The following is a 24,321-nucleotide window of genomic DNA, read 5'->3' as shown; positions in this document are numbered from 1 at the left end:
ACATTGCACTATATGCACAATGACAGGCTGAAAGGATGAGATTTGTTTGGCAATATAATTTTTATTGAGCCAGTTAACAAGACACTTATTATTCATATTTAAATGAAGTCACTTTGAAGTCCCCTTTGACTGAGATATATGTAAGTTTATCATAGCCGTGACGATTTGGGAAAGAGATTTCATGACCATCAGGAAGCTTCACATCAAACTTGTCCCCGTTGAACTTGATTGAGATCTGCAATGGAAATGAAGCTCTGAATTAATGAACTCTGCTTTACATAAAGAATTCAAACAATTAATCTGCAGCCGATTGGCATACTGTTCCATCAAAAAATCCCTCCCTTCTGCTGCAGATGGTTCATTTCCTAGTTGTTCTTCATCTTATAAATGCCATGTATCAACATCTGAATATCCTGATAGGGGATGGACTTCCACCACCTTTGAATGTGGAAACATGCATGACCCTCTGAACCTAGGTTTTACAGAGTTTTTATAGAGACATTGTGTTTTTGTATTTTTATTTCATTTTGATTTGCTTTGCTTTGTAAATATAAAATTATTATATATTGAACACATAATGATAATTTTGTTACAGAATGAGCTGAGCTGCTGAGAGAACAACTAACAGTAGAATTGTTATTTTACAGGTCTGTCCCCTATGGGTATTATGAGTAGTGACCTACCTCCCTCCCCTCCCGCCTTCTTTGAAGGAGACATATGATTCCTATCTGCAGCTTGTCCCGGCTGTGAACACTTTGCCAAGACAAGCAATGGCCAGAGGAATGCAGAAGGAGGGAGGGAAATGTCAACCTATGCTTTCCTCTTGCTGTTGCTTGGCTTGGGAAAGTGTTCACAGCCAAGACAAGCTGCAGCTAGGAATCAACCTTATTCAACCAAGCTGCAGTTATTAATCAAAGCTGTTGTCGGATCGGCAATAGCAGAAGGGAAGGGGGCAGGCCACTATTCAGGGTTGAAAGCACTTTGAAATATGGGAGAAAGTACTACATGTACTCTGTCCCATAGATGAAAGAACTGAAAAAAGTTACTCTCTGAGGCCTAACTGCAGTCATTTTTTTATTTCAATAGAATGGGAAAGTGTTAAAACTTTTAGGTTTCATGTATGCCTGTGATCCATTAAGAAGATGATTCCTCATTCGCTGTTCCTTTTGCACCAGTTAGGGAAGGGAATATCACCGCTCCAGGTAGGTCAGCAAAAAGTAAAACCTCTCCTCCAGTTTAGAAGCCAAAGCTGCTGGCAATGCATATAGCAATGAAGATAGGAAGAAGTTCTGGACAGCCGCGCTCCAAAAATTGCCTTTTATTCAAAAAACAGGATCAAAAATACATGCCACAGCAGAATGGACAGAAGACTGACGCGTTTCACACTATCAAACAGTGCTTAATCATAGCTCAGAACTTCTTCCTATTTTCCTTTTACGCCAGTACAGGAAATGAGGAGAGCAGTTTCCAAAAGGACAGGCATGCAGACACAGCAATGAAAACACTGCCAAAAGTTCTAACTCCTTCCCACCCTACTAAAATAAGTTCTATCTCTGACAGTAGTACTTGAGGGTAAATCTTCTCAAAAAGGGCACAGACTGCAATAAAAACTTTCCCACTCCATCCAAAATGAAATAATGCCTTGTTATGCAAGTATGCAGTACAAAAACCACTGTAGTTTTTATATTTACTGCACTTCTCACTAAATTCCTTGTAACAGTGTTCTGTATCTGATAACTGTAATTTGCATATTAAAGTGGTAGTAAACCTTGGCCTTTCAAAAAAAAAAAATCCCTGCAAAACAATGGAATAATGTGCCGCAATGCATCACATACCAGCACATTATGAAATACTTACCTTAGAACAAAGCCCTCTGGCGGTGTGCTGTCACCAGTGACAGGGATTCCGTCTTCCCAGGTTTTGCTTCCCGGTTCACTGGCTCTGTTCCTTTGAACAACCGCAACATACAGGGATATACCATGTAATACTGACATATAATCACACGTATAGGTTGGACTTGATGGTCTTTTTTCAACCTCACCTACTATGTAACCATATAACAATGAATGGTACAGAGCTCTGAAGGGATGGCATGGATGTGCTGTCCTCTCAGAGCGCATGCACCAGTGACATTACAGGCTACATCCAGTGTGAATATCTCCTGAACACCACAAGTTTAGGAAATATTCACTGTACCTACGGGTAAGCCCTATTATAGGCTTACCTGTAGGTACAAGTTCAAAAGTGGAGTTTACTACTGTTTAAGTATTATAACATGCCACCCACAACCTGTTGCAAAGTAACCTTTACAGAATAGTCCAACGTTTATTATAATGACTTCAGTATTTGACTGTGTCAGATGACTTATCTCTGACCTCGTGATACTGACCTTGACATCTGCACCGGGTGTAAAACACATGTGTCCACTTCTTTCTTCTGATTCCCAGCTGTTGCTTCTTTTGGAGTTGCATACAATTACATTATCATTTAGGCGTGGGTTAAAATGTAAACCTATATCACTGGAGCTTCTTCCCAAATTGAAGGAAAAGCTGTAAGAACAAAGCAAGACCTCAGATACATCAAAATCATATATTATCAGATATAATCAATGATGAGCAACCTGAACATATACATTAGACAGTTTTCTGAATTTATAGACCGTTTGCCAATAACTTATTTCCTTTATTTTAGCCATTTGTGGACTCTGGGAGTGCAGCATACACCCCAGAATAACTTCATTGAAGTCTAAAGGGTTATGTTGTATGTTTTGTCACCCTCCCCTACCCCCATGGCTCTTGCCAGCAAATCTTGGCTGCCATAATTCTGCTGCTGTGTAAATCAAAGCTGCTAAATCTCTTGGTTCATCCTGAAGGCCTTGGGTACATTTGTTTGGTCCAAGGACCCCAGCATCCAGTAGTTTGTGTTTTTTTGTGTGTTTATTCAGGGACAATGGGGGAAAATAATCAATAAACTGGGTTCCACTAGCTAAATTATTTAGGTTTTTTTTCATACTCTTGCTTTTTTCCTGTGCTGTCCATTCTTTTCTAACCAACCTTTTACAATGGTTCTTGCTGAGAGGGATATCAAGTGTGGTGCCAGTCATTTGTAAGGCACTGTAGAGGGCGCAGTAAAACAACTCTAATGCAAAAATCTAACAGATTATTCCATCCATACTACACAGCGCACATGGATAAATCTCCAGCGATGGCTATTGTATTTTGACAGCTGGGATGCAGGCTTTGTTTGATTTTCCACCTGGTTCTTTTGATTTTTCAATCTAGGGATATCGGGGCAGCCATCAGGGCCAGCCACTGCGCAAATTTCAGCTGGTTCCCTAGGAAGGTTCCCTTGTACTGCCAGCTTATCTCTAGCAGTCTCTTATCAGCCTGTTTAGATGGAAAGAGGTGTACCAAGATGGAGGCAGTTCTCAATACGGCTCAGTAGATCAAGGTGTATGAGCACCAAAGAACAAGTAATCACCAGAAATTTAGTAAGCACATCATGTATTTTTATTAAAATATCACAAATAAAAGGGCAGATTTGGACTATTCAGTCTCCGATTACTCACATTTTTAGTGATCCTACCCAACAATATACTAATCCAAATATAAAGAGCAGGCACTTCCAAATATGAGCCGTGCTCTAATGCAAAAATCAAACAGATTTTTCCATCCATACTACACAGCGCAGATGGATACGCAATGGCTATTGTATTTTGACAGCTGGGATGCAGGCTTTGTTTGATTGACAATTTTCCACCCGGTTCTTTTGATTTTTCAATCTAGGGATATCGGGGCAGCCATCAGGGCCAGCCACTGTGCAAATTTCAGCTGGTTCCCCAGGAAGGTTCCCTTGTTGTATTGCCAGCTTATCTCTAGCAGTCTCTTATCAGCCTGTTTAGATGGAAAGAGGTGCACCAAGATGGAGGCAGTTCTCAATACGGCTCAGTAGATCAAGGTGTATGAGCACCAAAGAACAAGTAATCACCAGAAATTTAGTAAGCACATCATGGATTTTTATTAAAATATCACAAATAAAAGGGCAGATTTGGACTATTCAGTCTCCGATTACTCACATTTTTTGGTGATCCTACACAACAATATACTAATCCAAGTATAAAGAGCAGGCACTTCCAGATATGAGCAGTGCTTTTTATTACCTGTAAGCAGCTTGTCTAGAGTAATTTGACATGAGTATTGTCTTCATATTCAACCTTATAGGGGACACAAATGTTCTACAGAATAATACTACATGAGACTTACTTCTTGGCATCATCCGTGAGTTTCCCCTTCAGCTTCAGACCTTCTCCAGATTTGAGCTCCAAGTTCACAATTTCAAATTTCTCCTAATGAATAATAGAATGGAAAAACAGATGATTTAGGAGTCCTTTTTCATTGTTTTCGGGTATAAGAAAAATCTCAACATTGTTATTTTTAATGCAACAATTTCACAAGCCACTATATCTTTATCAGAGGTTGTTATTCTTCACCAACTCTCTCACCAGCATTTTTTTGTTTTCTGTTTTTCATCTACTGTCTTTTCTGTGTCCTAAAAGTGGCCAGGGCTTTTGGGAATCCTATTATTATTTAATAAATATTAGAATTTTGAGTTTGTTTAATGGTCTAGTTAAAGACTCACAGTATTTCCCTGCTTCGAGACCCTTAAAACTGATCTCCAGGCATATAAGCAAGCAATGTGTATTCAATAAAAAACGCCATCACATTAACGTGTGCTTGATGACAAAATTAGGCCATTTCTTTAAAAGTTGAAGTTGAACCCAAAAAAGTTGAACTCAAAAACTCATCTTTGAAAATGATGATGATCTGCAGCACACTAGAAAATCCACCAAGGAATAGCTCAGAAGAAAATAGAAGCTTTGGCCTAGCCAAAGATCAGATTTTAAGCCTATTGAAATGTTGTGGAGGCATCTTGCAGGCAGTTCTGCAAGAATTTTACATGAAGCAGAGGCCAAAATGTTACCGAGTCAGTTTAGGAAAACTAGTTGGCAGGAAAATGCCTACAAGAGGTTGTTTCTGCAGAAATGCCTAAAATAAGTCACATCTGTTAAAGAGAAAAATACCAGCTTCTGGGCCCATAGATGTACTTACTTTTTCCTAAGTACACCCATACATCTATTTTTTTAATAACAGATTTAAAAAGGCAAAATTTTCCCTGTATCTCATCTTTATCTGTAAGCATAGTTTGAATGAAAATGTAATGTTTCGTTTTTCAAGTATGTTTCGAAAAGTCAACAGTTTTCATGAGGTGTACTTTCACCTAACTGTATTTGTATGGATGTATAATTTATCTGAAAGTACACAATGGCCTTATCATGTGACAAAGAAAAATAATATCTACTCCCATAATATGTTTCTAGGCGTGGACAAAATTAAACACAATAAGTAAAGCAATAAATGTAATCTAATGCCCCATACAGCCGGTCGGTCATTCCGACATCAAAATCCGTCTAATTTTTTTCCGACGGATGTTGGCCCAAACTTGTCTTGCATACACACGGTCACACAAAGTTGTCGGAAAATCTGATCTTTCAGAACGCAGTGATCTATAACACGTATGACAGGACTATAAAGAGAAATAGAAAATAAACTGCGCTCAGGTGAAAACAAAAATAAAATAAAAATGAAAATAAAAATACTAAAATAAAGGCCGCAGCTCTAAGTGAGATACGCACACTAGAGTAAATTATAGAGAGATTTTGAAAGCTGCGCCACAAACCCTATTAATCAACCAAATCGATGTAGAATACATGAATACTTAATATGCACACAGATAAATGAATAAGTGTATGATACATAAATAAATAAATAACATTGATCTCGCACAAATTGATTAAGCAAAAAAGCATAAATAATAAAAAACAGCTTGAAAAAAAAACAAAGCTGAAAAATAGAGTCCTCTACAGTGGTGTGAAAAAGTGTTTGCCCCCTTCCTCACTTCCTGTTCCTTTGCATGTTTGTCACACTTAAGTGTTTCGGAACATCAAACCAATTTAAACAATAGTCAAGGACAACACAAGTAAACACAAAATGCAATTTGTAAATGAAGGTGTTTATTATTAAAGGTGAAAAAAAATCCAAACCATCATGGCCCTGTGTGAAAAAGTGATTGCCCCCCTTGTTAAAACATACTATAACTGTGGTTGTCCACACCTGAGTTCAATTTCTCTAGCCACACCCAGGCCTGATTATTGCCACACCTGTTCACAATCAAGGCATCACTTAAATAGGAGCTGCTTGACACAGTAAGGTCCACCAGAAGATCCTTAAAAGCTACACATCATGCCGAGACCCAAAGAAATTCAGGAACAATTGAGAAAGAAAGTAATTGAGATCTATCAGTCTGGAAAGCGAACCACAGTGAGAGCCATTATCCACAAATGGCGAAGACATGGAACAGTGGTGAACCTTCCCAGGAGTGGCCGGCCGCCCAAAATTACCCCAAGAGCGCAGCGACGACTCATCCAAGAGGTCACAAAAGACCCCACAACAACGTCCAAGGAACTGCAGGCCTCACTTGCCTCAGGAAAAGACTGGGCAAAAATGGCCTGCATGGCAGAGTTCCAAGGAGAAAACCACTGCTGAGCAAAAAGAACATCAAAGCTCGTCTCAGTTTCTCCACAACACATCTTGATGATCCCCAAGACTTTTGGGACAACATTCTGTGGACCGATGAGACAAAAGTGGAACTCTTTGGAAGGTGTGTGTCTAAGTATATCTGGCGTAGAAGGAACACTGCATTTCATAAAAAGAACATTATACCAACAGTAAAATATGGTGGTGGTAGTGTGATGGTCTGGGGCTGTTTTGCTGCTTCAGGACCTGGAAGACTTGCCGTGATAAAAGGAACTATGAATTCTGCTGTCTACCAAGAGATCCTGAAGGAGAATGTCCGACCATCTGTTCGTGTACTCAAGCTGAAACGAACTTGGGTTCTGCAGCAGGACAATGATCCTAAACACACCAGCAAGTCCACCACCGAATGGCTGAAGAAAAACAAAATGAAGACTTTGGAGTGGCCTAGCCAAAGTCCTGACCTGAATCCAATTGAGATGTTGTGGTATGACCTTAAAAAGGCCGTTCATGCTCGAAAACCCTCTAATGTAACTGAATTAGGACAATTCTGCAAAGATGAGTGGGCCAAAATTCCTCCAGGACGCTGTAAAAGCCTCATTGCACGTTATCGCAAACGCTTGGTTGCAGTTGTTGCTGCTAAGGGTGGCCCAACCAGTTATTAGGTTTAGGGGGCAATCACTTTTTCACACAGGGCCATGATGGTTTGGATTTTTTTTCACCTTTAATAATAAACACCTTCATTTACAAATTGCATTTTGTGTTTACTTGTGTTGTCCTTGACTATTGTTTAAATTGGTTTGATGTTCCGAAACACTTAAGTGTGACAAACATGCAAAGGAACAGGAAATGAGGAAGGGGGCAAACACTTTTTCACACCACTGTATATGTGTTCTTATAGGGACACCACGGTGAATTCCTCCATTCTGTCCTGCCAGAATGGAGGAATATGTGCGGGAACCATGCCATTGTTAGTGATATTTCCGATTGCTGAGCGTGGAAGTTATTTGTGCGGTGTCGCCACACACTGGGGATAGCTGATCTGTTAGCGTCTGATGTATGGAGAAAGACACAGATGATTTATTATTAAGGCTGCAATTTGATCTCTATCTGGTAAGCGCATCCACTTCTCGGTGACAGGCACTGGTTTGCAGTTTCGTGTGGATTCACCATGGTGTCCTTATAAGAACACATATAGAGGACTCTATTTTTCAGCTTTGGTTTTTTTTAAGCAGTTTTTTATTATTTATGCTTTTTTTGCTTAATCAATTCGTGCGAGATCAGTGTTATTTATTTATTTATGTATCATACACTTATTCATTTATCTGTGTGCATATTAAGTATTCATGTATTCTACATCGATTTGGTTGGTTAATAGGGGTTGTGGCGCAGCTTTCAAAATCTCTCTAGGACTATAAAGAGGCCAGTAGCCAATAGCTTTCGTCTCTTAGTCTATTCTGAGCATGCCTGGCACTTTGTTCGTCGGAATTGTCTACACACGATCGGAATTTAAATGATCAGATTTTGTTGTCGGAAAATTTTAGATCCTGCTCTCAAACTTTGTGCGTCAGAAAATCAGATGGAAAAAGTCCAATGGAGCCCACACACGATCGGATTTTCTGACAACATGATCTGATCGCACATTTTCTGTTGGAAAATACCGACCGCGTGTATGGGGCATAAGACTACGTTTTGAAAAAGTATATCCCCTGGAAAATGCGTACCTTTGAATCCTTTCCTCAAATACCCTCAGGCCCAGAAATCCAGAGGGCATCAATAAACCAATATTCACTTTGTGAAGTAAAGTGCTGGCCCACTCCCTTCCATGGCCAATTACTAGTTTATTATTCATTTTTAAAGTGTATGTCCAGCATTCCCTGCATTAGGTAAAAAATTTACCAGTATTTGTTTTCTCTCCCCCACTCCTAAATACTTACCTGATTTCTCCTGCTGCTGTCAACCTAATCCTGTGAAAAGGGAGGCACACAGCCCGCCTCATGAGCGAACCTGCACATGTGCCCCCATAGCAAGCGGCTTACTGTGGTAGCACATGCAGAAGAGGAGGGGCCAAGATCGTTTCAGGGCACTCTGTGCAATATTATTGCATAGAGCAGATAGGTATAACATGTTTGCTATTTTAAAAATATATATATTTAAGCCTTTACAACTGCTTGAAGTTTGTCTGTTTTTTGTTTTTTTGTGGTGGTTTTGTGGTGTGGTGAGTATACAGTTATTTCCCTTCACTCTTTAATACATGTTTAAAGCAGGATAGGAAAATATTGTATAAATACAAGAGGTATGTGTATTCTTACTTGAACCTTTGTGTGCTTTGTGTATTTCTCCCAGATCAGTAAACTGTGAAACATTGCCTCTGTGTGGGAACTTCCTGTAATAATACCGACATTGCTGCTTTCTCTCCTTGTGCAGGGTAACTGGTCTTGTCTCCACCCCCCTGTCATTTTCTGCATGCAGCCTATAGTGGGTGGAGTCTCCTGGACCCCTCCGATATAAAAAAATTGGGCTTTTTAGTGCCTTTTCTATGGGATTTTTTCTAGAATTCCGTCCTATGTTGCCACGGCGATGTACATAATTTCTGCAAAATACATCATGCCCAAATCCCCCCCCCCCCCCCCCCCCCGTTGCCTTCTGGGAACTGTGTGTCCCCCAGAACATGATGGGACCATTAAGAAAGGTCTGAATGACTCGCGCATGCGCAGTAGAAAAACGGCTGCGAAGCCTGAAGGCTTCACTGCCAGTTTCCTTTACTAGCAATGCTAGCTCCTGCACCCGAAGCCGATGGATGGATCAGCTTGGGGTGCCAACATCACGGCCTCAAGTTCTGTAAGTGTCCGTATATTAAAGGTCAGCAGCTACAGTATTTGTAGCTGACTTTTTTTTTTTTCCACAGGCTGGAACTCCGCTTTAATGTCTGGGTTATCAAAGAAAATTGATGCACACAAAGTGGATTTATATCCTTGGTGGCTATTAAGGATTATATTTAAATTCATTCTTTTGTGCCTGGAGTTCATCTACAGATTCCCAAGCGCAATAAATTAATTTTCCCCGCAAGATGCCTCGTGAATATAGATGTATGTTTACACTTATATACTGTACATACACACACACACTTACTTTTTTTTCTATGTATTTATACAACTGTTTTTCTTTTACACAATTGTGACAATTTGTAGATCTACAATTTCTAGATTGTAAGCTCTAATGAGCAGGGCCCTCTGATTTCTCCTGTATTGAATTGTATTGTAACTGTACTGTCTGCCCTCATGTTATAAAGAGCTGCCCATACTGTTGGCACTATATAAATCCTGTATTATAATAATAATAATACAATAAAAAAGGAAGGTTTTTATTAAACTGTGTACAAAATAAAAGACTCAAATGCACTGTTACTTAGTCTAAAGCCCCGTATACATGACTGGAAATCCCGCCAGCAAAAGTCAGATGAGAGCTTTTGGTCGGAAATGCCGACTGTGTGTACGCTCTATCAGACTTTTGCTAGCAGAATTTCCACCAGCAAAAGATTGAGAGTAGGTTCTCTATTTTTCTGACGGAAAGCGTTCCGATCAGAAAGTCCAATCGTCTGTAGCAATTGCAACGCGCAAAATTCCTACGCATGCTCGGAAACAATTTGGCACCTTGAACTTCATTTTCTCGGCCCATCGTAGTGTTGTACGTCACCGCGTTCTTGGCGGTCGAAAGTTCTGAGAACTTTTGTGTGACCGTGTGTATGTAAGCCAAGCTTGAGCGAAATTCCGTCGGAAAAACCATCCAAGATTTTTCCAACGAAAACTTAGATCATGTGTATGCAGCATAAGGGATAATCTGCTGGTTATACAACTCAAAGCATACTAGGTGATGCGCCCCCCATCCCACCCCCCCTTTCCTTCTACTCGGGTCTTAGATTACACTCTACTCAGGTCAGGTCAGAAGTGAGGCTGCAGGTAAACAAGTACAATTTATGCCAGAGAATTTGGTTTGAGGCTAGTCACTTCAGTGGGTATATGTAAGGGTTTATAATCATTATATAACGTATATGAATGTCTCTTCCTTCAATAAAATATTAAATATTTATTAAAATTAATATAGGGTAAAAGTCAAGCACTGTCTAGCCTCCCACTCTCTTTGTTGATTAAAGATACCAACATATTTGAATACAATGATGGAGAAATTGGCTATTGAAGCAATCTGTGCATCTTTTTTTGGTCTTCAATTTTTTTGCTGTCACTTGATGCCAAAAATTAGTTTTTGGCAAAGTGCACCAGCAGGATTATCTGAAAATGAAAGTTTGCCTTTCATAACATGTTTTAGAATCTAGTTAAAGCTATTTATAGGCTTTGCCAAACTAAATAATTAACTGAAGTTTTCTTGGCTTCCATAACCATTTCAAAGAGGAAATGAAGGTATGCCTACTTTCACATCAGCTTTTTAACTTTGCTCTGAAACCTTTGGCAATAGTCTTGAGAGGCTTTAAAAAGAAAGCAATGCCCCAGGTCAAATCACTATCTCTCAAGAATTTCTGCAAACTTTTTTGCAGACTCTTCCTTTTTCCTATTCAGCTTTGACAACACTTATCAAACCAATTGTGAAGTTTAAAAATCGTATTCAGTTATTACCACCTGATCAGTCTGAGGCCAGATTACCATATATGTGGTGTGTTGGAAGCATATTCAATTGAATGAGTTGCCTTAAAGCTGTAGTAAACTCTACTATATGTGTAATGGTCCTCCTGCAGGCTCATGGATTATTGTGCTGGTATTCACTACATACTAGCACATTATAACAAACTTCCTTTTTTAATAGAGCCGTCCAGCGATGCGCTGTCACCACAGGTCTTCCTTCTGGGTTTGCACTTTCAGGCCTTTTGAATGGCCAGGCTGCAATGATGTCACTCCCACGCATGCGAATGGGAGTATCAACAGCAGCATAGTGCTCTCTGCATTGACAGCACACTCAGTGTGCCCTGACTGCACTGATGACGTCATCAAACTACATCCACTGTGAATATCTAAATAGTACCTACTGTTAAGCCTCATCAGAGGGTTTCCTGTAGATACATATTAAAGAGGAAGTAAACCCTGATGGGTATACTTCCTCTTTGATTCCCTGCAAAGGTAAAGCATAATGGACTACTATGCATCACATAGTAGTCCATTATGTGTCACTTACCTGACACAGGAGCCAGCGAAGTCACCGCTGTCCCCTGTAGTCCGGAGTCTCCATCTTCTTGGTGGGCCTCGCTGCTCCGGCGCTGTCATTCGATGGAGCCGCAATGACGTTACTCCCACGCATGCACACGGGACCTGCCACTCGCGGCATATCGCCGTTAACAGCGGTGCGCTCAGTGCGCCTGTGCGCTGCTGTCTATGCCACATTGGACCATACAAGTGGAAACAAAGCCTGTGTCTCAGTGACAAACAAAAAAATTCAGGGCAAGGCAGTGGTTCTGGTCACAAGCAGTGATTTAAATGTCCCTTTTTACGTCATAATTGCAAGGAGTAAAGAGTTTTTATTTTTAGTCAGTTTTACAAAATCATAGTTGATACCTAAAGGATTGAAAGTATGCCAACCAATAACATTTCTGAGATCTAATACCAGAGATTTAAAATTTGTAGCCGTGGCCTGCAGTCCATTAAGGGCTAATTTACACTTGCTTTGACTTAACACACATTAGTGCCTACCGCTTCAACATGCTATTTTATGTGTTTTTTGATGCTTCTGAAGCTTTAATGAAGCTTGGTAAATGCCCTATATGTGTGTGTTGATTTTCTATTTGTTTTAAAGGGGCCCATTAGAACCCCAGCTCAGTACTACCCCCAATCAGGAGACCCCCAGCTCATTAGTACCCCTGTTTAGCAGATCCCCAGCTCATTGGTACCCTCATTCATCAGATCCCCAGATTATAAGTACCCTCGTTCAGTAGATTCCCTGCTTAGTAGTACCCCCAGCTCTGCTGATGCCCCACTCAGTCATACCCCCAGCTCTGCTGATGTCCCACTCAGTAGCACTCCCAGCTCTGCTGATGCCCCACTCAGTAGTACCCCCAGTTCTGCTGATGCGCTACACAGTAGTACCCCCAGCTCTACTGATGCCCCACTCAGTAGTATCCCCAGCTCTGCTGATGCCTCACTCAGTAGTACCCCCAACTCTGCTGATGCCTCACTCAGTTTACCCCCAGCTCTGCTGATGAGCCACTCAGTAGCACCCCCAGATCTGCTGATCCCCCACTCAGTAGTAATGTAGTAACCCCCACCTTTGCTGATCCCCCACTTAGTAGTAGTAACCCCCAGCTCTGCTGATCCTCTGGTTTGCTGATCCTCCTCTCTCTCTGATCTCCGCTCACCTCCCTCTATATTGTTCCTAAGCTGCACACCACGTGTGGCATTGCCAGTGTCTCCTGCTCAGGTCTACCAGCTCTTCTGATCCTCCGCCCCTTAGTCCTCTTTCTCCAGTCCCCATTCACTTTCCACTATAGCGTTCCTATGTTACACACCACGTGTGCCATCAGATAGTTTCTCTGCTCCAGTCCAGACCCTTCTCACCTTTATACTACTCCACGCTGCATACCAGATGTGATGTCTGCAACAGACAATTTCAGAATATGTATACATGAACTGGAAATCACTGCTGAGGATGTCTTTCCGGTTTACTTGTTGGTTTCCCAGGGCATCCTGGGATATCTCATACCTCCAATACCGCCAAAAGAAAAAAAAGCTAACTCTTAAAGTCTCTCAAAAGCTGCTAGCAAGCTTTGTCATAGACTTCTATTGAGGCTTTGAAGAAGTTTTGAAGCACCAAGTTAACAACATGTAGTATCGTTTTTTAAGCAAAGAAAAGCAAATACAATGTGTGAACAGGACTGTAAACAAATTTTATTTAGTGACGGAGCTTTAATTGTCATTGAGAGTGCTTTATTAAAACGTTTTCAAATAAGCTACATTTTGGAGCAAGTGTAAACGAGCCCTTGGGATGCTCAGCTGGCGATCGCACCCTCACTGCAGCTCAGGCCTCCCTCCCTTTTAGTTAACGGCAGAGCATAGATGAGGAGGCAAAGTGTTTCCAGTAGTGACAGCCATTTTGCTTGAGACCTGAGGAAAAAGCAGGCCTGGGATTGGCTGACATTCTGAGCAGCCAGGATGAACCCCAACCACCAAACAGGAAGAGGGTCAGAGCTGCAAGGAACTAGAGAGAGGAAAGGACAGTTGCTTAGTAAGAAGATTCATGTCGGCACATAATACAGGAGCAGACTAGAGAGTGTCGTGGTACCTTTTGCCTGGCCTCGGAAAAGAAGAAGTGCCAGTGGAGCAGAATTATCTAAAAGAAGAGTGATCTGTTCCACAGCCATCGTCACTCCCAACTTGGGGCATACTTCCCCGAACGAGAGTATGACGCTGTACAGCGTTCAGTCCCGTTCAGCCACAGCATATTTCAGCGTGCCGTCGATTTTGACAAGCTGCAGGTAGCAGGACTGGATACTGCACCTGTATATTGAGAGACGTGGAGTTACAGTTCATAAGCGACGTGCCATTATCAATTATCATCTCTCCCCGCACCCTCTTTATTGCCTTAATAAGTAAATAAAAGAGTCACTATGATACCTTGTATAAATGTAGAAGCGATAAGGGTTCCATACTTGTCATATGCTATTTTGACATGAACTGTTTGGGGAGGTTTTGTGATGGATGGCTTGGTATAGAGGGCAAAGTTACAAGGTTATATAAACCCCAAGAAATAACTTCTGTTTTTCTGCACCTTTGTTTTTATTAAATATACTACTGAATGTTTACAATAAAGTAGTTACAGTGCCTTGCAAAAGTATTCACCCGTTTGCTTTTTTGTGTTTTGTTGCCTCACAACTTGGAATTAACATTGATTGTTTGAGGATTTGCATCAATTAATTTACAGAACATGCCCCAACTTTGAAGATATTTTTTTATTATTGTGAAGCAAACAACATATAGGACAAAATAACAGAAAAAGTCAATGTGCATAACTATTCACCCCCCTAAAGTCAATACTTTGTAGAGCCACCTTTTGCGGCTATCACAGCTCCAAGTCGCTTTGAATAAGTCTCTTTGAGCTTGCCACATCTTACCACTGGGATTTTTGCCCATTCCTCCTTGCAAAACTGCTTCAGCTCCCTCAAGCTGGATGGTTTGCATTTGTGAACAGCAATCTTTAAGTCTGACCACAAATTTTCTATTGGATTGAGGTCTGGGCTTTGACTAGGCCATTCCAACACATTTACATGTTTCCGCTTAAATCACTCAAGTGTTGCTTTAGCAGCGTGTTTGGGGTCATTGTCCTGCTGGAAGGTGAACCTTGGTCCTAGCCTTAAATCACACACAGAGTGGTACAGAGTTTGCGCAAGAATATCCCTGTAATTAGCATCATCAATCTTTCCCTCAACTCTGACCAGTTTCCCAGTCCCGACTGCTGAAAAACATTCCCACTGCATGATGCTGCAACCACATTTCACTATGGGGATGGTGTTCTTTGGGTGATGTGTTTGTTAGACATAGCGTTTTCTTTGATGGCCAAAAAGTTCAATTTTATTCTCATCAGACCAGAGCACCTTCCTCCATACATTTTGGGAGTCTCCCACACACCAAAATGTAAAACGTGCCATTTTGTTTTTTGCTGAAAGTAATATCTTTCTTCTGGCCACTCTGCCATAAAGCCCAACTCTATGGAGCGTACGGCTTATTGTCGTCCTATATACAGATACTCCAGTCTCTGCTGTGGAACTCTGCAGCTCCTCCAGGGTAACTTTAGGTCTCTGTGCTGCCTCTCTGATTAATGCCCTCCTTGCCCGGTCCATGAGTTTTGGTGTGCAGCCGCCTCCTGGCAGGTTTGCTGTTGTGCCATGTTCTTTCCATTTGGTTATGATAGATTTGCTGGTGCTCCTTGGGATCATTAAAGATTTGGATATTTTTGTATAACCTAACTCTGACTCGTACTTCTCAACAACATTGTCCCTTACTTGTTTGGAGAGTTCCTTGGTCTTCATGGCAGAGTTTGGTTAGCGGTTCCTTTTGCTTAGGTGTTGCAGCCTCTGGGGCAGGGCCGGCCCGACCATGGGACCCAGTGGGACCATGGGTCCCGGGCGGGAATTTCACAGGGGTGGCAAACTCCCGCCCACCAGCCAGCCCATTCTGCCCAGTCTGCTGCTTATTTCACGGGAAACGATCGGGCCAGTAGATCACCGGTGTGTACATCTACTTCCTGATGACAGTGGAGTGCACGATAGGGGGCGGACATGATGTCATCAGCCGGAAATGATGGCTGTATCGCCTCCCGTCTTGAATCATTTCCAGCTGATGACATCAAGTCCGCCCCATCGTGCGTTCCACTGGTACCAGAAAGTAGAAGTACACACACCAGTGCTCTATATCTACTGTCCCGATTGGTCCCTGTGAAATAAGCAGCGGAGCGGGCGCTGTGTATCTCTCTCTCTCTTCCGCTGTCTACAGAGTCCCTTCTTGCTCCCGACACGTCAGCCATACGACACGACAGTGGGCATCAGGTCTGCTGTTAGAAAACATGGGGCCCTGTTCAGCCTACCTGACGGGGCCCCCTTCGACCCGGTGGCAGGCGACGTAGCAAGTGACAAGCTGCATCTGCTGACAAGTGACATGGCAAGTGACAAGCTGCATCTGCTGACAAGAGACATGGTAAGTGACACACTGCATCTGGTGACAAGTGACCTGGCAAGTGACACGGATCTGCTGACAAGTGATCTGGCAAGTGACAAGCTGCATCTGTTGACAAGTGACGTGGCAAGTGTCACGCTGCATCTGCCGACAAGTGACCTGGCAAGTGGCACGCATCCGCTGACAAGTGATGTGGCAAGTGACACGCTGCATTTCCTGACAAGTAATGTGGCAAGTGACACGCATCCACTGACAAGTGACGTGGCAAGTGACACACTGCATCTGCTGCTTTTATTTTTTTGGGGGGGGGGGGCAACATTTCATTCTTGGGCCCAGGCAGCACAATGTCTTGGGCAAGCTCTGCTCTGGGGCCTTTCAAAAAGGTGTGTATATGTAATGACAGATCATGTGACACTTATGCCGCGTACACACAATCGAACCACAGTACGCCGGACAATTCAATCGTGTGTGGGCTCCAGCGGACTTTTTCATCGTAAAGTCCGGTGGACTTAGAAAGTAGTTTTGACTCAAAATTTGGCTTTCAGCGGACAATCCGCTCGTCCGGCAGACTAAGAATGACACATGCTCTGAAGCAAGTACGAGAAGGAAGCTATTGGCTACTGCCTATTGAACTTCCTTTTTCTAGTCCCGTCGTATGTGTTGTACGTCATCGTGTTAGAAATCGCCGGATTTTCGGAGTGATGGCTGATTGTTTGCCGGACCAATTCCGCCAGACAATTCGATCGTGTGTACGCGGCATTAGATTGCACACAGATGGACATCATTTCACTAATTATGTAACTTCTGAAGGTAATTGGTTGCGCCAAAGCTTTTTATGGGCTTCATAACAAAGGGTGTGAATACATACGCACATGCCAATTATCATTTTTTTATTTCTGAAGAATAGTTTTATGTATATATTGTTCTAATTTTACTTCACCAATTTAGACTATTGTGTTCTGATCCATCACATGTAATTCAGATTAAAAAAATACATTGAACTAATGGCTGATATGTAACAAAATAGGTAAAAAGCCAAGGGGGGTAAATACTTTTGCAAGGCACTGTAGGTTCATTAGGTGCGTTATATCGGGCACCTGTTAGGGATAACATACCATGTTATTTAATAGCAAAATATATATCCGTATTTCATCCATCCGTTTGCGGATGAAATACGGGCATACATTCATCCCTATGGGATAGCGGGTGTCTGCGGATGAACATCCGCAGACACCCGATTTCCTCCGCCTCCGCAACAGTCCGATTCTGCAGACGGAGGAAAATCCTATTTTTCTATCCGTCTGCAGAGCGGATCGGATGAACACGGACACACGGTCCGTGCTCATCCGATCCCCATAGAGGAGAGCGGAGAGCTGACATGGCGGTCCCCGCACAGTGTGCGGAGACCGCCCTGTCCGCAGCCGGCTCAGCGGGGACAACGGAGCGATCCCCGCTGAGCGAGCGGATCATCACGGGGTGGATCATTACTGATCCGCCCCGTGTGAAAGAGGCCTAATAGGTTTTAACTTCTTTTTGAATAAGATTGTTTGTATTACAATAGTCATATGGTGTAGTCATATACAATAGTCATATGGTGTAGGACACAAAGCACATGCGATCCAGAGTTAAAATATAACTAAAGGCAAATCTTTTTTCAGTACTGGATAGAGTGGAGGGGTATTAGAACCTCTGTCAAGTTTTATTGCTGTCTGTGCCCCAATAGGGTGATTCACCCTCTCTATTTTTAATGCTAATGCCGCGTACACACAATCGGAAATGCGACCGTGTGTATGCTCCATCAGTCTTTTGCTGGCGGAATTCCAGCCAGCAAAAGATTGAGAGCATGCTTTCAATTTTTCGTACGGGAGAAGTTCCTATCCGAAAATGCAATCGTCTGTGGCAATTCCGACGTGCAAAATTCCTACGCATGCTCGGAAACAATTTGACGCATGCTCGGAAGCATTGAACTTCATTTTCTCGGCTCGTCATAGTGTTGTACGTCACCGCGTTCTTGATGGTCGTAATTTCAGCAAACGTTTGCGTGACGGTGTGTATGCAAGGCAAACTTGAGCGGAGTTCTGTCGGAAAAGCCGTCATATCTTTTTCCGACAAGAAATCCAATCGTGTGTACACGGCATAATAGTTATCGAACGCGAAAGTACTTTAAAATAACTTTATAAGAAAATCACAAATTTGTCCCCAGAACAGTAATGAGACTGCATTCTGGGCGTTCATGCCAGGGCTCATAGTGCCCTAAATGTTCATACGGATAGGTGCTCCATCCCACCACAACAGCTGTCAGCCTCTAGAGTTTGGCAGGCTGCTGGCAGCATGGCTGGATGGTGTACCTATTAGCCAACAGCTAAATGCCAGAGCCCCATGCACCCAAGCTAAACACCCAATGTCCATGGACCTTAGTGATATGACATGGAAGTTGGAGGCCTGTAGTACCCTGTAATAATTATCTGGGTTCTAAGGTTCAATATTTTATCATTGGGATAAGGAACTGTACAGAGATTGCATCTCAGACTTGGCATATTAAAAAAAAAAAAAGTTCCCTTCAAGTTAAATGCAGACCTTTGATTTGTGGTAATACATAGACGTTGCTGCAATGCACAGCAACATACATACCGTATATACTCGAGTATAAGCCGAGATTTTCAGCCTCTTTTTTGAGGCTGAAAGTGCCCCCCTCAGCTTATACTCGAGTCATCGCCATCTGCCTGCCCGATCAGCGTGTCGAGCAGACAGACGGCGGACATTCTACTATTCAAAAGCCGCGCCTCCGTCTGTGATAGGCGGAACACTCAATTTCCCAGCAGTCAGTGTTCCGCCTATCACGGACATCCGCTCATCCTCATACTACGGACGAGGATGAGAGGATGTCCGTGATAGGCGGAACACAGACTGCTGGGAAATTGAGTGTTCCGCCTATCACAGACGGAGGCGCGGCTTTTGAACAGAGGAATGGCCGCCGAGGCGCCAACGAAGAGCGGCGATCCTGGCATGGCAGAAGGACGGAGGCTCAGCGCGGGACGGAGGCACGGGACGGAGGCACGGGACGGAGGAGGCACGGGACGGAGGCACGGGACGACGGAGGCTCGGGACGGAGGCTCGGGACACAGGTAGGCTGGACACACAAGGCTGCACGGACACACACACAGGGATGGATGGACACACACACAGGGATGGATGGACACACACACAAGGATGGATGGATGGATGGACACACACACAGGGATGGATGGATGGACACACACACAGGGATGGATGGATGGACACACACACAGGGATGGATGGATGGACACACAGGGATGGATGGATGGACACACACACAGGGATGGATGGATGGACACACAGGGATGGACGGACACACACACAGGGATGGATGGACACACACACAGGGATGGACGGACACACACACAGGGATGGACGGACACACACACAGGGATGGACGGACACACAGGGATGGACAGGCATGTCTCACCCTCGGCTTATACACGAGTCAATAAGTTTCCCAGTTTTTTTGGGGTAAATTGGGGGCCTCGGCTTATATTCGGGTCGGCCTATACTCGAGTATATACGGTAAGTGCTGTGAGCCATTAAGGTGGTTTTTACTGCAAAAAAAGTGCTGGTACACTAATGCTGCATACACACGATCGGAATTTTGGTTGGAAAAAGCTCTGATGGTTTTCCCAACGAAATTCCGACGGGATTTCGCTCAAGCTGTCTTGCATACACACGGTCACACCAAATTCCGACTGCCAAGAACCCGGTGATGTGTAACGCGTACGACGGGACTAGAAAAAGGAAGTTCAACACCCAGTAGCTTCCATTTCGTAGTTGAATCTGAGCAATGTGTGAGTTTTTGCGCGTCGGAATTGCATACACGTGATTGGAATTTCCGATAGAAAGTTTTTCCATCGGAAAAGTTGAGAACATGCTATCAAATTTTTGCTGCCAGGAATTCGGCCAGCTAAATTCCAATGGAGAATACACACGGTCGCATTTTCCAATGAAAAGCTCTCATCGGTCTTTTGCTGGCCGAAATTACAATCGTGTGTACGCGGCATAATAGGTGCATTGTGGTGCATTGGAAACTCATTCAAAATGTGTTAGCCGTCTAGCTACAGCGCACTTTTACATACATACGTGCAGTAATGCACAACAAATATGTGAATTCTGCCCTACCATGAGTCCTAACACGCATCTTGATTTTCAGGCAATTCAATAATGTAAAATATATTTATTTTACTTTTATGTACTTTATACACAGATCCTAATTTAAAAATCTGAAAGCAGAACTTAAAAAAAAAAACATCAATAAGCCACAAAAGCGTCTGCTTACCTGAAACTCTACTTTGCGTTTGGTCCCCTAACTGGCAGATAATCTAATAATCCACATTGGATGTTGGTCAGTTTGTAATAGAAGAGCTTCCATGTAACCTAAGTTCCAATATAGCAGTGGGAGATGAATAATGCCAAGGCTATAAGTCAGATCTGAATACCTTGTTTCTAAGGCCGCGTACACACGAGCGGACTGTATGGCCTACTTAGTCCGTCATACAATCCGACGGACAGTCCGTCATACTTTCGAATGAACGGACTTGACCACACACGGATGCACAAACAGTCCGTCGAAAGCTTGCGCGATGACGTGTACAGCACGTATGACGGGACTAGAAATAGGAAGTCCAATACACAGCAATGCACCCTTCCGCCGTGTAAATCCTTTCTGAGCATGCGCCATTCTTAGTCCGTCCAACTAGCACACTGACGACCATATTGTCCGCTGAAACCAAAGTATGATGGACAGAATTACGGAAAATCCGAAATACTTAGTACGCCAGACTGCACGCTGAAAAAGTCCGCTGAAGCCCACACACGAGCGGATTGTCCACTGAAATGTGTTTCAACGGACTAAGTACGCCATACAGTCCGCCCGTGTGTACGCGGCATAAGGCTGTTTCCACTAGTGCGACCTGTAATGTGACTTTGGACACATAAAGTCGCATGACAAGTCACAGCCCATTGATATCAATGGCACCCGTTCCGATCTACGTGTCTTTGAAAATAAGCGACTTTGAAAAGGTGCCTGCACTACTTTGATGCGACTTTTGATGCGACTTTGATCCAGAGAGTGTAAAGTTGGATCAAAACTGCACTCAAAGTCGCACTCCAAAGTCACGCTCTAAATCGCGTGATTTTTGGGTCGCAACAGTGGAAACATAGCCCAGTGCCCTGTACACGATAGGATTTTCCGACAACAAATGTTGGATGTGAGCTTGCTGTCAGAAAGTCCGACCGTGTGTATGCTCCATAGAACATTTGCTGTCGAAATTTCCGCCAACAAATGTTTGAGAGCAGGTTCTCAAATTTTCCGACAACAAAACGTGTTGTCTTGAATTCCGGGCATGTGTACACAATTCTGACGCACAAAAGTCCACACACGCTCGGAATCAAGCAGAAGAGCCGCAACTGGCTATTGAACTTCATTTTTCTCGGTTCGCCGTTAGTGTTGTACGCCACGGCATTCTAGATATTCAGAATTTCCGACAACATTTGTGTGACTGTGTGTATGCAAGACAAGTTTGAGCCAACATCCGTCGGGAAAAAATCCACGGTTTTCTTGTTGGAAAATCCTATCGTGTGTACGGGGCATTAGAGATTTATCCCATTGTTGACAGTTGCCTCATCTGCAGTACACTGAATTCAGTAAAGGTATTTATTAACAAGGGGTCAAGACTCAAAGAAAGTGTTAAAAATGCACACAAAGCAACAGCCCAAATCTGTTTCCTAGGAGAGACTTAACACCCTATTGGAAGTCACTGAATTCAATAAAGCCAATGAGGTGTTTGCCAACAAGAGGTTAAATCTCTCAGAAACAGATTTAATTGGCTGTGTAGCTCTAGTCTAGTGCTGGCCATACATTAGAAGAATTTAGTTCAAATGTTTTCATTTTCAGAACGTTCATTTGATTTTATAAGGATTGGTGGGGTTAAATTGACATTCATTTTTTTTTTTTTGCGGTGACGAGAAATTCGAAGGAGCAGAATGGAGAATTTTTCTCAGTCTTCCAGTGAATGTGTTTTTTGTTTGGAAAAGTCCTTCTGTTCCAAAATCAAATGTTAAAAGCAAATGAAGTTTTGAAGTACTTTGAATGAAATTGCACGGAGAAGTTTTTGTATGATATGGGTGTACATATTCAGAAATCTGCTAGTGAATGGCTAATTTAGGTCCGTCAGCCAATGTTATAGGTTTGGATAGGAGGTGGATGGGTATGCTGAATGCAGTCAATGTTCTTCTGAAAAATGTCCTGCAGGCTCCTCCATTAAAAGTAGATCAAGCTATTGAGTTTTGTCGAATGGAGCAGGGCCATCCACTGAGCAAATTTCCAACGGTTCCTCAGGAACTGGCCAAAAATCACACAGTGTACAGCCAGCTTTAGGGGTAGGTTCACGCCAGTGCGAATTGGATGTGGGCTTTCCGCATCCAATTTGTAATAGCAGGAGATCTTGACTGGCTCTCTATGGAGCCGGATCACATATCTCCGCAACAGGTCCAGTGCTTTTTGCAGAAAAACACTGTGCATCTTTTGGTTTGTTTCAGGTTCGAATTTAGCCCAAAATGTGGGCTGAAATCGGACCTGAAACGGTGACCCAGGACACACCGGACCCCTGCTGTGAGATGGATGTGGGGGATGGTGTGAACCCAGCCTTAGTCCCCTTCACATCTGGCAGTTTGGGATTGCAGCAATTCCACCTGCATTCTCAAATTGCACTGCAATAGTGTCAAAATACACCACGTGTGTTTGGGTGTCATTCATTTTCTATGGCAACCAAAGATGTGTTACAATTGCAGCATTTTGCTGCAATTGCAGCGATCACACATGCAAAGCTTGCTGCCCAAAAAGGAGCAGGATGCAGTTTGCCGCGGTTGCAGCGTGATTTATTGCGCAAAAGATGTGCCAAAACTACACCACGTTTAAGTGGCGTTAAAAATGAATGGCACCCAAACACGCGTGGGGCATTTTGCCACTATTGCTGTGTAATTTGGGATTATGGGTAGAATCTGCCTGAGATCCCTAAATGAACAGCTTTGACAGTCACGCTATGATCCGAATCAAAGATTCTGCCACTACTACTAGAGTCATAAAAGGCCAGAAAGCTAGCATTATCAGAAGCAGCCAAGCAATAGCAGCCCCCATAAGTCCTCCAGCACTGGTTTTCTGAGGGTCCGGATACCTACAGTTCCTGAGGATTTCATTAGTGCATCATTCATAGGATGAATGATATCACACGTAAAATGCACTATACATACCTTTGTATTTTAATGCATGGAACTACATAAGAACTTCCCTACCAGCTACTATAATCACTATATTAGGGGGCACTAAAAAAAGAAAAAAATCATCACTACAAATCACCATGGAAGATGTGTAAAGGACCCCTGTACTGAAAGAAATAAGATCGCTAGTGCTGAAAATGAACTTACAGACATGGTGGAGCGCTGGATGACGCAGGTTTTGCTGGAGCTCTGGTTGGCAGAGGTTTTGGTGGAGCGCTGGATGACGCAGGTTTTGGTGGAGCTCTGGTTGGCAGAGGTTTTGGTGGAGTTCTAGGTGATGCAGGTTTTGGTGGAGTTCTGGTTGGCAGAGGTTTTGGTGGAGCACTGGATAGCTGCACAAAGCGCCTTCTTACTGTCTGGTGTCCTTATATATATCCTGTGTATTCATTCCTTCTGAGGAAGTTATAATTTAACCGATATTGATGTGGGTGCAGTCAGGACTTTGAACAGTGTCCGTTATCTCACTAAATCTGACCATTTCTGGTGGTGGTACACACTAACTTGTCATTGAACAATCATGTTTCGCAACAATAGTGATATCACCGGAGTCTCCCTGAGATCGGAATCAATGAACAATGCAAATGTTAAACAATCAGAAATGAATTACGGTGCCTTGTCATTACAGCCACTCTGATTGACCTTTATCCCCAGTCATGATAAGCAGAATTAGACAAATAAAAATAAATTATCTTGAAGCTGAACTCTAGGCATATATA

At 42.9% G+C, this 24,321-nt stretch overlaps 1 protein-coding gene across 1 annotated transcript; it reads right to left on the bottom strand.

Moving 5' to 3' along the window:
- Positions 1 to 41: 41 nt before the first annotated feature.
- LOC143927825 (galectin-2-like) lies at positions 42 to 23,995 on the bottom strand. The gene is made up of 5 exons (XM_077452238.1): positions 23,880 to 23,995; positions 23,753 to 23,771; positions 4,263 to 4,345; positions 2,390 to 2,549; positions 42 to 235 (listed from the first exon to the last, which is right to left on the bottom strand). The coding sequence occupies exons 2-5, from the start codon at positions 23,756 to 23,758 to the stop codon at positions 89 to 91; spliced, it is 396 nt and encodes a 131-aa protein (XP_077308364.1). The 5' UTR covers positions 23,759 to 23,771; positions 23,880 to 23,995; the 3' UTR covers positions 42 to 88.
- Between the last annotated feature and the right edge of the window lie 326 nt (positions 23,996 to 24,321).

This window comes from Lithobates pipiens, unplaced genomic scaffold (genome assembly GCF_037356315.1).
Source record: "Lithobates pipiens isolate NorthernLeopardFrog02 unplaced genomic scaffold, aLitPip1_a1.2 Scaffold_23, whole genome shotgun sequence".
Lineage (NCBI taxonomy): Eukaryota > Metazoa > Chordata > Amphibia > Anura > Ranidae > Lithobates > Lithobates pipiens.
This window is presented reverse-complemented; position numbering and strand designations above follow the sequence as displayed.

What these genes read in the sequence shown, in the direction of transcription:
- LOC143927825 (XM_077452238.1), bottom strand. An exon ending in CTCACGGATGATGCCAAGAA is followed by an intron (nt 2,550 to 4,262) that starts GTAAGTCTCATG and finishes TTGTTCTTACAG; the next exon opens with CTTTTCCTTCAATTTGGGAA. An exon ending in CACCCGGTGCAGATGTCAAG is followed by an intron (nt 236 to 2,389) that starts GTCAGTATCACG and finishes TTTCCATTGCAG; the next exon opens with ATCTCAATCAAGTTCAACGG.